This window comes from Schistocerca cancellata, chromosome 1, assembly GCF_023864275.1.
Source record: "Schistocerca cancellata isolate TAMUIC-IGC-003103 chromosome 1, iqSchCanc2.1, whole genome shotgun sequence".
Lineage (NCBI taxonomy): Eukaryota > Metazoa > Arthropoda > Insecta > Orthoptera > Acrididae > Schistocerca > Schistocerca cancellata.
This window is the reverse complement of record NC_064626.1, coordinates 869,661,661-869,679,138: the sequence shown is the minus strand read 5'-3', so window position 1 is coordinate 869,679,138 and position 17,478 is coordinate 869,661,661. Positions and strand designations below refer to the sequence as shown.

General features: G+C 41.6%; 1 protein-coding gene across 2 annotated transcripts in view; it reads right to left on the bottom strand.

The window, feature by feature from the left end:
* The window catches only part of LOC126189875 (E3 ubiquitin-protein ligase TRIM37-like), a 293,715-nt gene that overhangs the window by 136,009 nt on the left and 140,228 nt on the right, over positions 1-17,478 (bottom strand). For both annotated transcript variants that reach the window (XM_049930977.1, XM_049930976.1), the window contains exon 11: positions 12,414-12,501. In XM_049930977.1, coding sequence (XP_049786934.1) covers positions 12,414-12,501 — 88 coding nt within the window. The remainder of the gene's footprint in view (positions 1-12,413; positions 12,502-17,478) is intronic.

The window sequence follows — 17,478 nt, the reverse complement described above, 5'->3', positions numbered from 1 at the left end:
TGACTCAAAGAGTAATGAATAACTTCAGGGAAAGACTCAATCAGTGTGTCGACAGTGCAGGAAGCCATTTAAGGGATGTTTTATTTAAAAAGTAAGACCATAAGAGTATTTTCTAAAATGGCATAATATGTACTTTTATTCAGTATAAATAAAATTGTTCTACCTTATTTGGTTTTGTTTTTATTAGCTTTCCTTAAAGGGGAGGTTTTTCTGCCGGACCTTGTATATTGATTTTGCAGCTGCCTTAGCTCATCTTTTAACTATAACCTTATCACAGATCCCTCAGGGGAGGGGGAACTGGCCCCAATTATTAGAGAAAAGCACAGGTCTCACCTGTCTACAAGAAGCTTAGTAGAAGTGATCCATCAAAGTACTGTCCAATATCACTGACATCTATTTGTTGTAGAATCTCAGAACATATTCTGAGCTCAGATATAATGAGGTATCTCAATCAGAATGACCTCCTGCATGCCAACGAGCATGAATTCTGAAAACATTAATCATGTGGAACCCAACTTGCACATTTTTTACATGACATGCTGAAAGCTTTGGACCAAGGCAGTCAGGTAGATGCAGCATTTCTTGATTTCCAAACAGCATTTGACTCAGTACCACATCTATGCTTATTGTCAAAAGTATGATCATATGGGGTATCAAGTGAAATTTGTGACTGGACAGAAGGCTTTTCGGTAAGGAAGGCACAGCATGTTATCTTGGACGGAGAGACATCATCAAAAAGAAGTAACTTTGGGTGAGCCTCTGGGAAGTGTGTTGAGACCCTTGCTGTTCGTCTAGTATATTAATACCGACCTCAGTTTTTGTAGACGATTCAGTTATCTCCAATGAAGTATTGCCTGGAAGATGCTACACAAAGATTCATTAGATGATTTCAAAGTGGTGTGAAGATTGGCAACTTGCATTAAATGTTCAGAAATGTTAAACTGTACACTTCACAAAACGAAAATATGTAGTACCCTGTGACTATAACATCACTGAGTCACAGCTGGAATCACCAACTTGTAAAAATACCTGTGTGTAACACTTTGTAGGGATATGAAATGGAATGATCACACAGGCTCAGCTGTTGGTTGAGCACGTGGCAAACTTTGGTTTATGGCTAGAATATTGGAGAAGTGCTATAGGTCTACAAAGGAGACTGCTTACAAATTACTCATGCAACTGGTTGTAGAATACTGCTCGTGTGTGTGGAACCCATACCAAATAGGACTAACCAGGGTATATTGAACATATACACAGGAGGGCAACATGAATGATTTACTTAATCCATGGCAGAGTGTCACGGAGACACTGTTGGAACTGAACTGAAAGACTCTTGAAGATAGACGTAAATTTATCCAAAGAAAGTCTACCAACAGAGTTCAAGAAAGGCTTTAAATGATGACTCTAGGAATATACTACAATCCTCTACATATTGCTAACATAGGGATGGTAAATGGAAATGCCGTATGGCTAGGGCCTCCCATTGGGTAGACCACTCTGAGGATACGATTAGATTAATTGCTGCATGCACCGAGCCATTCAAACAATCTTTTCCATGTGTTCCATTCATGACTGGAACGGGAAGAAATCCTAACAACTGGTACAATGGAACGTATCCCTGGCCTCTTGACACGTTAGTTGGTCAAGAGTCTTCCATTCTTCGATTTTATTCTCTGCTTGTAAACAGTACAGGCCAGTGAACAGGGTGAATGGTACTCCCCACAATGGAAATAGATGTGTGTTGAACATTCATGTACAACTGAAGTCCACAATCCCTACAGATGCGGCTAGTGTTACAATGTGAAGACATGTGCCTGAATCTCGCGCATCTGTGGCACCGCATACAGTTTCACATCACATCAGTACACCATCACCTTGACCTTTCAGGCAAAAAACTATCTTCAAAGGCCAAGAGGAAGGCCCCATTATCAACACTATTGACCTTTGATTCCCCGTGGACATGAGAGACGAAATGCACACCCAGTCACTCAAAAATTGGTATGTATGTCGTCATAAGTCTGTAAAAGGAGATCATGGTGGATAATGATACCATGTACCAACAGTGAGGCTGTCAAGAGGATGACAATTACAAGAATGTCATCCAGCTTGTCACAGAACAACAGTGCCCGTGACTGAGCAGAGGATGCTGTTTTAATCAGAACTGAAACACGTTTTATCTGCCCAGATGCAACAGCACATATGAAGGAAAAATTGCTTACATGCAAGAGGGAGGTCTTGCAACATTTGAATGTGAACACTGTCCGGACCTGGGGTGAAGGATCGCGATGAAGCGAGAGCATGATCTAGCTCCCTCATAGTAAAAGTGGCATTTTAGCACTCATGATTCTGAGAAGAGAAGGGTATCGCCTGAGCCTGCTCCAGTTGTTTCCGATGGAGAAAGGCAAGGTGGTGATGGGTGGAGTTCGAAATTTCCACAAAATAGCGACCCAAGGTGTAGGAGACAGTCCACTATGACATAATCTGCTACTGACAGGCCGGAAATTGGGGAATGGCAACTGCGAAGAACACGATGACACTGTGCACACAACTGTTTATAAAGAATGCAGTCGGCCATCATAGGATGACGGTTAAAAACGCAGAGAGGACGTTTTTGCGCGTGAATTGCATCATGGCACGCCTCAGTCCACCAAGGGACTGTGACATGGAACGATAACGAGCAAGTGTGAGGAATGGCACGTTCTGCAGTAATAACAATAATGTTTGTAAGATATTCTACCTGGACATCACAACTGGGAAAATGATGTTCATCAAAGATCACCATGGAAGAGTAAAGCCTCAAGTGGGCCTTAGAAAGCTGACATTTGGGTGTGCACATAGGTGGGGTAGGCGTCAGCAAATGGAGAGAACACAGGGTATGGTCGCTGAATATATATATATATATATATATACAGAGAGAGAGAGAGAGAGAGAGAGAGAGAGAGAGAGAATGGACAACTCGAGATGATAGGCAAGCTGGATATTGCAGGAGAAGAGGTCCAAATGGGAATAGGTGTGTGTGGAGTGTGAAAGTTAACGTGGGTGCTAAGGTGTTAAGGCAGAGGTGCTTAAGTCAATTGAGAAGGTCGGCCAAGAGGGAACCTCCCTGACAGGTTCTGGGAGAGCCCCAAAGGGGATGGTGTGCATTAAAGTCACTGAGCAGCAGAAACAGGTGAGGGAGTTGTCCAATAAGCTGGAGGAAGTCTGTCTGGTGACATGGAATGATGGAGGGATGTAAACAGTACAGAGGGAAAAGGTCAAGAGTGGAAAGAAAATGTGGACTGAAACAGCTCGAAGCTGGGTAGTCAAGGAGATAGATTGACTATGAACGTCATCCCAGATGACCAGCATGACTCCCCCATGAGATGGAATGCTGTCCTTGGGGGGAAAGGTCGAAGTGGATTGATAAGAAATGTGAGAGCTCAAAGCAGTCATGGAGACACAATTTTGTTTCTTGGAGGCAGAGAACATGCAGACGCTGTGATTCTAAGAGCAGCCATAAGTTCTCTTTGTTGGATCGAGGACTACAAATGTACCACTGGAGAAGAGTCATGATGAGGAAAAGGGAGGAGGGAAAAACTGTAGGGGTGTCACCACAGAGGCTGCCGAGAGCCAGCCTTTGAAGACTCACTGCTACAGGAAGCAGAGGCTGGAGGGTCCTGCTTCATGAGGTCTACAGAGGTGTTGGCACTTTCCTTCTGTCAGTCTGCAGAGTCCAGGGCAGAGAAATGGTTGGCAGTGCACACCGACGACCTGGAGATCGCCCAGGCAAGGGTATCACATGGTGACACCGTCGAAGAGGATCACAGAGTCAGTGGCGGAAATGACTGTTTGCCTTTGTTTGACTTCTTGGAGCCTTTCCAGTTGGCAGAGGAAGAGTCAGATGTTTGTCGGCTGGAGGGACATAAGAAGTCGTGGGAGTATTCCTGCTGTCCAGTCTGCCTTGCCATGCTGTGTAGCACATGACTTTGCCCTGTGAGGAGAAAGTTTGGTGGCTTGTTGCACAGCTGTAGGAGGAGACAGGGATGCTACCATGATGCTAGGTGATTTTGCAACTGCGGTGGTGAATTTCAGGTCACATATCTGCGTGGCCATGTCCTTCATGGAGCAAGATGTAACAAGAACAGTACTGTAAATGCTAGATGGTAGAACACAGGGTCTGCGACTGGCAAACAATTTGCAAGTGACGGGGTAAGGCACTTTTTCCTTCACCTGGATCTCCTGGACAGCCTGCTCATCGAGATACATGGGGAAATTTCAAGAGGCGCCGGCGTTGTCACTATTACAATTGATACAGCGGGGAGCAGGAGGCGGACTATCACCCCCATGAGCATCCCCACCACAGAATACACATTTGGCCGGGTGACAACAGGACATTCGAGTGTGGTTGTAACAATGATGCTGGTAGCAGCACATCGGCTTCAGAATGTATGATCAGACTGTGATAACTTCATAACCTGGTTTGATATTCAATGGAAGAAAAAGAGTGCATGTGGCTACTAAGGAGGCATCTATCTCTTTTGTCACCTGATGGACTGCAATGACACTCAGATCAGAGAGATACATTTGGATTTCTGTCTCTGTCAGACCATTGAGCACCGTAGTGCGAATAACACCACAGGAAGAATTCAGCATGCGATGGGCCTTGACATGAACAGGATAGCTGTGAAGCAGTGAAGCGGCAATTAGCAGTTGTGCTTGAGAACCAGAAGTAGTCTCCAAAAGCAAAGTGCCATTGCATAAGTTAGAGCAGGATTTCACGAGGCTGACAATTGCATCAACACCTTTCTGAATAATAAATAGATTTACCGTAGCAAAGGACTGACCATCTTCAGTACGTGAAACCACCAGGAACCATGGTGCAACTGGCGCACTCCTTCGAACCGGAAGGGGGGGGGGGTCCTCAGAAGGCAGCACACTGAAGTTAGGTGATTCTTCACACCTCAGGTCATAAATCCCAAACACCTGACAGGGAGAACAGTTGGCAATTTGGGAAGGTAGCGGCTCAGGCAATCACCTCCCCTCGGGCCTGGCCTGTACGAGGGGATACATGTGAACCCTACCTGTCAACCCAGAGCTGGGAATTACACAATTACCCAGGCACCTATTACATGGCAGACACATGGGCTGGTGTTCAGGAGTCCATAGGGAGGAAGAAGAAAAAGAGGAACCTCAAACATTGAAGCGGGGAAGGATTGAAGAAGGGGAATGAAGAAAGAAAAAAGGAACAAAACACAGTGGAGAGAATTTTCTGATACTTGGTTACTGAAAATGCAGAACACATTTCCAAAAACTTCCCATACTTGTTGCCCATGGGAGGGGAAAAAGGACAGCAAGAGGATAGACATGCAGCATGGAAGAGAAAAGATGCTGCAAAGGCTGCGGCCTTGTGGTCGCCAAGCGTGATCCTGCCAAAGTGTGGCATGCCCCCTGGGGAAGGGGTGGAGGGAAAAGGGGAGGAGGTGTGGAAGATGGAGTTGATTACTTAAGTAAAGCCCATAAATTACATCTGTCTCTATGAGAACTTAAAGTATGGTGATTTTATGTGCAATTTTAAACTCTGCAACAGTTGCAATGCAGTTTCTGCAGCATCAGTGTAGGGAATGCCTTACACCGATTTAATAGTTTAGAAGTCCAGAGTATTAATCTAGATCCACCAATAAACATTTCAGAGTTAATCTGCAGAGCACTATATCACCAAATTTTTCACAAGAGTTGCGTACTGCTATCAGAGTATACTCTCTGGCTGGAGTCATATGTGGGATTTCAAACAACACTACAGAAGCTCTGATGACAGATGGCATGAATGTTTTGAATTCATTGATTACATGCACGCATGCACGTACGCACGTACGCACGCACGCACACGTGTAAACCATGTTCCCATAAAGGGTTGTTATAATTAAGCTTTCACCACTTGAGCCAATGCAAACAACACTATTTACCGTATGGGTACCCAACTTCATAGGAATGATGATGTTCAGACTGTGCACTGGAGGATTTGCATTGTTAGTTGGGTTAGTGTCATCACTTGTCATTAGGTGCTGATATTGGTACGGCTATGTAAGGTTGAAACACAAGCATCAGTGAGCATTACAGTTGCAGAAAGTCAATCTAGGTCTGGACAAGGTGAGCTGAGTTTTACTCATGAATCTGATGTATCATAACAACAGCATGAGTGTTGCTGCTCTTTGCAAGTATCAACACATTCAAGGAATACAGAGAGGTCCTCTTTCCACACCGTTGTTTAAGAACATGATTCAGGAATTTTAATTAACTAGCAGTTTGGGAAATGCCCTTGTGAGTGGCCGACAGCCAAATGCACCACAAATTGTGGAATAGTTACTGTCGTCATGGCTGAGAATGCTGGACACAAACTGTTACCTTCAAGTAGTGCACGAGCTCCGTCACAACAGCAGAACACGCCGTAGTCCACTTTTGAAAAGTGCTGTGAACAATTGCGAAATGGTGTCCGTGTGAAGTTACATGCTGAGATGGTTGTTTTTTTTATTTTTTATTTATTTATTTATTTATTTATTGTTCCGTGGGACCAAATTAAGGAGAAGTCTCCATGGTCATGGAAAGAGTCAATACATGTAATTATAACACGATATTAGAAACAGATAAAATGAAATAAAAAAAAAAAAAAAAAAAACATATTCAGGTGACAAGTCGTAAGTTTAAATGAAGACAATCAACAATGTAACACTGGAATTTGCTTAATTTTTTAGCTCTTCCAGGAGCTCCTCGACAGAATAGAAGGAGTGAGCCATGAGGAAACACTTCAGTTTAGACTTAAAAGAGTTTGGGCTACTGCTAAGATTTTTGAGTTCTTGTGGTAGCTTATTGAAAATGGATGCAGCAGAATACTGCACTCCTTTCTGCATAAGAGTCAAGGAAGTGCATTCTACATGCAGATTTGATTTCTGCCTAGTATTAATTGAGTGAAAGCTGCTAATTCTTGGGAATAGGCTAATATTGCTAACAACAAATGACATTAAAGAAAATATATACTGTGAGGGCAATGTCAGAATTCCCATATTTTTGAATAGGGATCGACAAGAGGTTCTCGAACTTACACCACATATAGCTCGAACAGCCCGTTTTTGAGCCAAAAATACCCTTTTTGAATCAGAAGAATTACCCCAAAAAATAATACCATACGACATAAGCGTATGAAAATATGCGAAGTAGACTACTTTTCGTGTTGAAGTGTCACTTATTTCAGATACTGTTCTAATGGTAAATAAAGCAGCATTTAGTTTCTGAACAAGATCCTGGACATGGGCTTTCCACAACAGCTTACTATCTATCCGAACGCCTAGGAATTTGAACTGTTCCGTCTCGCTTATAACATGCCCATTCTGTCTGATCAAAATATCGGTTCTTGTTGAATTGTGAGTTAGAAACTGTAAAAACTGAGTCTTACTGTGATTTAGCATCAAATTATTTTCCACAAGCCACGAACTTATTTCATGAACTAAATTATTTGTTACTGTTTCAATATTACACACAAGATCCTTCACTATCAAGCTGGTGTCATCAGCAAACAGAAATATTTTTGAATCACCTGTAATACTAGAAAGCATATCATTTATATAAATAAGAAACAGCAGTGGCCCCAGCACCGACCCTTGGGGAACGCCCCACTTAACAGTGCCCCATTGGGACTGAACATCACTACCACTCTCAATATTGCGGAGAATTACCCTCTGCTTTCTGTTCTTAAAGTAAGAGGCGAACCAATTGTAAGCTACTCCCTTTACTCCATAATGGTCCAACTTCTGCAGTAATATTTTGTGGTCAACACAGTCAAAAGCCTTCGTTAAATCAAAGAAAATACCTAGCGGTCGCAACCTTAAGAGGCGAACCAATTGTAAGCTACTCCCTTTACTCCATAATGGTCCAACTTCTGCAGTAATATTTTGTGGTCAACACAGTCAAAAGCCTTCGTTAAATCAAAGAAAATACCTAGCGGTCGCAACCTTTTATTTAATCCGGCCAAAACCTCACAGAGAAAAGAGAATATAGCATTTTCAGTTGTTAAACCATTTCTAAAACCAAACTGAACATCTGACAGCAAATTAAGTGAATTTAAATGCTCCAGTAACCTTGTATATACAACCTTCTCGATAACTTTAGCAAACACCGATGGCATAGAAATAGGTCTAAAATTGTCAACATTATCAATGTCTCCCTTTTTATAAAGTGGCTTCACTATCGAGCACTTTAATCGGTCAGGAAACCGACCACTCCTAAAGGAAAAGTTACAGATATGGCTGAGAACTGGGCTAACATACGTAAAACAATACTTCAGTATTCTGCTAGATACCCCGTCATATCCATGAGAGTTCTTGGTCTTTAGTGATTTAATTATTAACTCAATCTCCCTCTTGTCAGTATCATGGAGGAGCATTTCAGGTAACAGTCTTGGAACACTTTTTTCTAAGAGCATTATATGATTCCCTGTTGGGACTAGGTTTCTATTTAGTTCACCTGCTATATTCAGAAAGTGATTATTAAATACTGTACATATATGCGACTTATCAGTAACATGGACATTCCCACTACGCACCGATTCTATATCCTCGACCTGTCTCTGCAGACCAGCAACTTCCTTTAAGACTGACCATATGGTTTTAATTTTATCCTGAGACTTAGCTATTCTATCTGCATACCACATACTTTTTGCCTTCCTAATAACATTTTTAAGCAGCTTACAATGCTGTTTGAATGGGCTGCTGCATTTAGATTTTGACTGTTTCTAACGTTCTGATATAATTGCCACTTTGTTCTACAAGATATTCTTATCCCTCTAGTCAGCCACCCAGGCTGCCTGTTTGTGCTAGTACCCTGTTTTAAACGTTGTAACGGAAAGCAACTTTCAAAGAGCATGAGAAAAGTCTTGAGAAAAGCATTATATTTATCATCTACTGTATCAGCGCTATAAACATCTCGCCACTCTTGTTCCTTTATAAGGTTTAGAAAGGTCTCTACAGCAACTGGATCAGCTTTCCTGAACAGCTGATGACTATATTTAACACGTGTTGCAGCATAAAAATCTTTTAAAGTTAAAATTTGCGCATCATGATCTGAAAGGCCATTCACCTTTTTGCTAACAGAATGCCCTTCTAGTAATGAGGAATGAACAAAAATGTTGTCTATGGTTGTTCTACTGTTCCCTTGCACTCTCGTTGGAAAGAATACGGTTTGCATAAGATAATACGAATTAAAGAGGTCTACCAGCATCCTCTTCCTTGCACAATCACTTGTACAATTAATATTGAAGTCACCACATATAACTAACTTTTTGTATTTCCTATAAAGTGAACCAAGAACCTCCTCTAGCTTTAGCAAAAATGTTGTGAAATCGGAGCCTGGGGATCTATAAATAACAACAGTTACAAGTTTAGCTCCGTTAAATTTAACCACACCTGCACAACATTCAAACACCTTTTCAGTGCAGTACTTTGAAACATCAATTGACTCAAATGCGATGCCATTTTTCACATACATGGCTACTCCCCCACACCGCAAAGAGCTCCTCGAAAAGCAGCCAGCCAACCTGTATCCTGGTAAAGGAAGCCTCTGAATTATCTCCTTATTTAAGAAGTGTTCAGATATACCAATAATTTCAGAGTCAACATCTATAAGCAGTTCACTAACTTTATCTCTAATACCTTGTATATTTTGATGAAATATACTAATTCCGTGATTACTCGGATACCTAAGCTTTGTCAAAAGTGATTCCCTTGTTAGAGAGACTTCCCTTAAGCAGGAATACCTATCAGCTGACTTCAATTTTAAAAATGGTGCAGCTCTAACACCCACTACTGCAGGAATTTTCCCATGAGTGATCCCACCAACCCCACCTATGCTGTCACCTATAAGCTTTGCCAACCTCCCCTTCCCATACCTGTTGAGGTGCAGGCCGTGTCTAGTGAAACCCGTCCTGCTGATAGACTACACTGACACCACTGAAATGTGACCCATGCTTTCTGTCATCAGCGCACCCCCAAGTCTCATGTTATTATGCCTGATGGCTGTATTAAGATGAGTCCGATCGTGACACTGAAACAGTTCCATGAAATGCACATTCGTGTTGCCAGTCTGAGTGGCTATCTTTTCCAGGTCACCATCTATGTTATACTCCCCATCCCTATCAATACTATTACCAGCCCCACCAACAATCACTACCTGATCCTCTTTAGTAAAATCCCTACATAACCCCCCTATGTTAACAGTCACCTGAGCCAACCCTGCATTAGGCTTCACAATGCTGGTGACCTGGTACTCACTCCCCAGCACTTCCTGCAACTGCTGGCCTACACCTCTGCCATGAGAACTACCTAACAGCAGAATCTTCTTCTTCCTCTTCGACTTTGCAACTGTTCTAGGCACAGTAACTACTGAGGTATGCTGCATACTTCCTACATCTACAGCTACTAGAGATTCCTCTCCACTAGACTCTGACAGTTGGTCATATCTATTGTAAACACCAATAGTAAAACTATCTGAAAATCATCTTCTCCTAGCAGATCTCTTGCCAACAGCCAGCTCCCATTCCCCAACCCCCTTCTCCCTCCTCATCCTATCTAGCTCCTCCTGTGCGTTTTTCAACTGCACCTGAAGGGCACAGATCCTACGCTCCTGCTCCTCTATCAATTTACTCTTGCTACATAACCTAAAGTTCCAGGAGAGAATCTCACCAGAATGCCCACTGGCTTCCCCACTGCATTCCCCCCAGTGAAAATACTTCAAACAAGTCTCACACCGCAATCCACTACTCACGAACCTACGGCAAAGCCCACACTTCACACTCATGGTAAAATTTTACTTTTTCTAAGTTCCGCTACTACAATAAGATGATGTTAAAAACCTGACTACAATGATCACAAACTTACTCTACAAGGGAAGTAACTACTATTATTAACAGTATTAATAAACAACAAATGTGAATATAACAAAAGACTAATACAGAAAGAGAATCAAACATCTAATGACACAGTAACGAAGCTGAAAACAGTTCCCAAAAGGTTCTTCTGAAATTATTTCACCAGAAAACACAAAAAACATCGGTTGAAGACTACTAAAGTTCCTAAATAAACCACTATACACAAACAATTAATTAGTACTTAGCTTTCGATGCGCCGCTACAGCTGCAACTGGTCAGCACGGAATGTAAACACAGGCAAGAGGTTAAGCTGCTCGATACAAAACACTCACAAATATCAGGTCACAACACAAGAAAGGCAGAGGTGAATGAAGAAACCACTAATACGTCACTTATATAGTAAATATTATCACAAAAACCGTTAAAATATGTATCTGAAACCTAAAAATATATGAAAACTTAGAGAGCGATCTCACATGCAGTGACTCGCTTATGACGTCACACCAAAGACCTTAATCAGTTGTCACATTGAGCAGTTTGTAACCTGGATCAAAAACATGGCACACAATTAACAAATGTAACCTTCCCACGTGGAAATTAAAATGTGTTCCTCTCAATGGGTTATTCATTATTTCTCTTCTGTGTGGCTTTACAGATGTTTCCACAAAGTTTCGTTGTCCTATAATCACTCATTTTTCATGGGGCTCTCTCAAGTAGCAAAAGTTTAATTATAATCATCTGCATTTTCTACTCAGAAAGCAGAACATTTACCAGAATATCGATTTTAAAGAGATGAAGCATACGAATTAGATCCTTCAGTATTTGGCTTCTCACTTTTTGTTCCATGCAACTGCTGCATTGCTACTGTCTCTGCATACTAAGCTGATCCACTAAGTCTGTTCATGTGAGTTTTCACTTTTAACACAGGGCAAATGTGTTGCCAGCCTGGTGCAAAAAAACACACTTGGCAAAACGGGCAGTGAAGCAAGAAAATGGAGCCTGAGAGCTATGTTTGATTTCTACCGTTAACCAATATGAAAAGTCAATCACAACATTATGTTAAAGTACTAACTAGTTTGCATCAATGAATGATAATGATGCAACAAAATTATAACAGCTGTTTGTACTAATATATTCTGAACTATTTCTCACTTTTGAAGAGCGTTCTCGTTGCTGCCATTGACTGAATAAGAAGCAAAGGAGAAAAAGAATCACTACGGACCATAACCTTTTCCATTGTTTACTTGAGAATATTGTGTTATGCTGTTAATGAAATGTCTTGAACAATAGTTTACATCTGAGCTACAATTGAAAATCACTCATTGGTTATTGGAAGACTGGTCTGCAGCACTCAACCTACTAGCACCCTCTTTCTAAAGAAATATGTGTGTGTGTGTGTGTGTGTGTGTGTGTGTGTGTGTGTGTGGTGATGATACAATTAGGTTTGAAATGGCTATTACATTCATCTAAAATACAGTTTTGACATAATATGTTGTAGATACACACAAAAGCACGAACTCACCCTGCTGTTCCTAATGTCCCACTTGGTGTTGTTTCACGATCTCTGAACAACAGTGGTTGGGTCAGGGAGTACTCCACATCATTTTCACCTGTAATTTATAATTATTCGGTGAATCTTAATTGACAAGCAAAGTGCAGCAGTCAGTTTTAATGCAGTTTGCTAACATCTTATGATAAAGGGAACATATTAGCTGTCTTTTTAATGAACTTCTGCTTGCTTGGACACACGTGTACAACATATAACTAATATATTCACACAAAGCATAGCAAATGACACAGGCCACTTCTGTAAATTGAGTGATTGTCACTACTGTTACACAATGGCATCTAATCTTTAATCTTTATATTGGAAGACATGATTAAAGTCAAACCTTCCAAATCAGTGAAAAGATCCTGTAGACACAACACATCTGAAAGCTTCAGTCGAGCTATCGCTGTGCTTTCGAGACTTGACAAATGAACAAATTCAGATGCTGTCTAACACTAAATAGCATAAGATGCCAAGGCACGAAAGGGAAGTATTAAGAAAATGTGGAAGGTCTTATAGCTGGGTAGCAGTCCACAGGAGAGGAGTGTCAGAACTGGTACAGGACTCTTAAGCAGATGATTACCATGTAACCAGTGCAGAGCTCAATGATATCACCTGTGATTTAAGCTCCCCGGGGTAAGGATCCTGTGAGAGAAAATAATGTACTATTAGTAGAGTTTTTGACTGATCTGGCCTTGTAACATCAACCAAAACGGCCTTGCTGTGCTGGTACTGCGAACGGCTGAAAGCAAGGGGAAACTACAGCCGTAATTTTTCCCGAGGACATGCAGCTCTACTGTATGATTAAATGATGATGGCGTCCTCTTGGGTAAAATATTCCGGAGGTAAAATAGTCCCCCATTCGGATCTCCGGGCGGGGACTACTCAGGAGGACGTCGTTATCAGGAGAAAGAAAACTGGCGTTCTGCGGATCGGAGCGTGGAATGTCAGATCCCTTAATCGGGCAGGTAGGTTAGAAAATTTAAAAAGGGAAATGGATAGGTTAAAGTTAGATATAGTGGGAATTAGTGAAGTTCGGTGGCAGGAGGAACAAGACTTTTGGTCAGGTGATTACAGGGTTATAAATACAAAATCAAATAGGGGTAATGCAGGAGTAGGTTTAATAATGAATAAAAAAATAGGAGTGCGGGTTAGCTACTACAAACAGCATAGTGAACGCATTATTGTGGCCAAGATAGACACAAAGCCCATGCCTACTACAGTAGTACAAGTTTATATGCCAACTACCGCTGCAGATGATGAAGAAATAGATGAAATGTATGACGAGATAAAAGAAATTATTCAGGTAGTGAAAGGAGACGAAAATTTAATAGTCATGGGTGACTGGAATTCGTCAGTAGGAAAAGGGAGAGAAGGAAACATAGTAGGTGAATATGGATTGGGGGGAAGGAATGAAAGAGGAAGCCGCCTTGTAGAATTTTGCACAGAGCATAACTTAATCATAGCCAACACTTGGTTCAAGAATCATAAAAGAAGGTTGTATACGTGGAAGAATCCCGGAGATACTAGTAGGTATCAGATAGATTATATAATGGTAAGACAGAGATTTAGGAACCAGGTTTTAAATTGTAAGACATTTCCTGGGGCAGATGTGGATTCTGACCACAATCTATTGGTTATGAACTGCAGATTGAAACTGAAGAAACTGCAAAAAGGTGGGAATTTAAGGAGATGGGACCTGGATAAACTGAAAGAACCAGAGGTTGTAGAGAGTTTCAGGGAGAGCATAAGGGAACAATTGACAGGAATGGGGGAAAGAAATACAGTAGAAGAAGAATGGGTAGCTCTGAGAGATGAAGTAGTGAAGGCAGCAGAGGATCAAGTAGGTAAAAAGACGAGGGCTAATAGAAATCCTTGGGTAACAGAAGAAATATTGAATTTAATTGATGAAAGGAGAAAATACAAAAATGCAGTAAATGAAGCAGGCAAAAAGGAATACAGACGTCTCAAAAATGAAATCGACAGGAAGTGCAAAATGGCTAAGCAGGGATGGCTAGAGGACAAATGTAAGGATGTAGAGGCTTGTCTCACTAGGGGGAAGATAGATACTGCCTACAGGAAAATTAAAGAGACCTTTGGAGAGAAGAGAACCACTTGTATGAATATCAAGAGCTCAGATGGCAACCCAGTTCTAAGCAAAGAAGGGAAGGCAGAAAGGTGGAAGGAGTATATAGAGGGTTTATACAAGGGCGATGTACTTGAGGACAATATTATGGAACTGGAAGAGGATGTAGATGAAGACGAAATGGGAGATAAGATACTGCGTGAAGAGTTTGACAGAGCACTGAAAGACCTGAGTCGAAACAAGGCCCCAGGAGTAGACAACATTCCATTTGAACTACTGATGGCCTCGGGAGAGCCAGTCATGACAAAACTCTACCATCTGGTGAGCACGATGTATGAGACAGGCGAAATACCCTCAGACTTCAAGAAGAATATAATAATTCCAATCCCAAAGAAAGCAGGTGTTGACAGATGTGAAAATTACCGAACTATCAGTTTAATAAGTCACAGCTGCAAAATACTAACGCGAATTCTTTACAGACGAATGGAAAAACTGATAGAAGCCGACCTCGGGGAAGATCAGTTTGGATTCCGTAGAAATGTTGGAACACGTGAGGCAATACTGACCTTACGACTTATCTTGGAAGAAAGATTAAGAAAAGGCAAACCTACGTTTCTAGCATTTGTAGACTTAGAGAAAGCTTTTGACAATGTTAATTGGAATACTCTCTTTCAAATTCTGAAGGTGGCAGGGGTAAAATACAGGGAGCGAAAGGCTATTTACAATTTGTACAGAAACCAGATGGCAGTTATAAGAGTCGAGGGGCATGAAAGGGAAGCAGTGGTTGGGAAAGGAGTAAGACAGGGTTGTAGCCTCTCCCCGATGTTATTCAATCTGTATATTGAGCAAGCAGTAAAGGAAACAAAAGAAAAATTCGGAGTAGGTATTAAAATTCATGGAGAAGAAGTAAAAACTTTGAGGTTCGCCGATGACATTGTAATTCTGTCAGAGACAGCAAAGGACTTGGAAGAGCAGTTGAACGGAATGGACAGTGTCTTGAAAGGAGGATATAAGATGAACATCAACAAAAGCAAAACGAGGATAATGGAATGTAGTCAAATTAAGTCGGGTGATGCTGAGGGAATTAGATTAGGAAATGAGACACTTAAAGTAGTAAAGGAGTTTTGCTATTTAGGGAGTAAAATAACCGATGATGGTCGAAGTAGAGAGGATATAAAATGTAGACTGGCAATGGCAAGGAAAGCGTTTCTCAAGAAGAGGAATTTGTTGACATCGAGTATAGATTTAAGTGTCAGGAAGTCGTTTCTGAAAGTATTTGTATGGAGTGTAGCCATGTATGGAAGTGAAACGTGGACGATAACTAGTTTGGACAAGAAGAGAATAGAAGCTTTCGAAATGTGGTGCTACAGAAGAATGCTGAAGATAAGGTGGGTAGATCACGTAACTAATGAGGAGGTATTGAATAGGATTGGGGAGAAGAGAAGTTTGTGGCACAACTTGACTAGAAGAAGGGATCGGTTGGTAGGACATGTTTTGAGGCATCAAGGGATCACAAATTTAGCATTGGAGGGCAGTGTGGAGGGTAAAAATCGTAGAGGGAGACCAAGAGATGAATACACTAAGCAGATTCAGAAGGATGTAGGTTGCAGTAGATACTGGGAGATGAAGAAGCTTGCACAGGATAGAGTAGCATGGAGAGCTGCATCAAACCAGTCTCAGGACTGAAGACCACAACAACAACAACAACATAGTAGAGTTTGTGAGCAGCAGTTTGGAGCACAACCTGAAATTACGTAACTGAGGATGACATCACACACACTGCTTAGAATGCTCCTCATATTAGTGTGAAGATTATGTCTCGCTTCAAGCATTATGATACTCCTCAGATGAAAAAGTTGTGGAACATGTTAATTCAAAGTTTCAAAAATTGCTCAGAAGCAACTGGCATTCACACATTGGCATGCCTGATGCATCGTCCCTCATTCTATCAAGGTTACACCCACAGCTTACTACCAAAAGTATTCAGTCTGAACAAAGCATCCATCCTATCCCACCGATTTCCAATAAGTTCCAAGGCCTTTTTGTAGAGTGATAAATATAAGGTTGAAACAATTACATCTACATCCATACTCTGCAAGCCACCTCACAGTGTGTGGCGGAGGGTACCTTGAGTACCTCTATCAGTGCCCGAGGCAGGATTCGAACCTGCGACCGTAGCACTCGCTCGATTCCAGACTGTAGTGCCTAGAACCGCACGGCCACTCTGGCCGGCAGATCCTCCTGCATTTCAATACAATTTTCCATCGTTACAACTTCTCGATTACTACAGCATCATCCGCAAAAAGCCTCAGTGAACTTCCAATGTTATCCACAAGGTCATTTATACATATTGTGAATAGCAACGGTCCTACAACACTCCCCTGCGGCACACCTGAAATCACTCTTACTTCAGAAGACTTCTCTCCATTGAGAATGACATGCTGCGTTCTGTTATCAAGGAACTCCTCAATCAAATCACACAATTGGTCCGATAGTCCATATGCTCTTACTTTGTTCATTAAACAATTGTGGGGAACTGTATGAAATGCCTTGCGGAAGTCAAGAAACACGGCATCTACCTGGGAACCTGTGCCTATGGCCCTCTGAGTCTCGTGGACGAATAGCGCGAACTGGGTTGCACACAATCGTCTTTTCCTAAACCCATGCCGATTCCTACAGAGTAGATTTCTAGTCTCCAGAAAAGTCATTATACTCGAACATAATACGTGTTCCAAAATTCTACAATTGATCGACATTAGAGATATAGGTCTATGGTTCTGCACGTCTGTTCGACATCCCTTCTTGAAAATGGGGATGACCTGTACCCTTTTCCAATCTTTTGGAATGCTACGCTCTTCTAGAGACCTACAGTACACTGCTGCAACTGTTTCAAATAGTTTGGGTCTGTTTGTCACCAGAAGGTCTAATATATTCTCGCCACGAGTTGGTTCC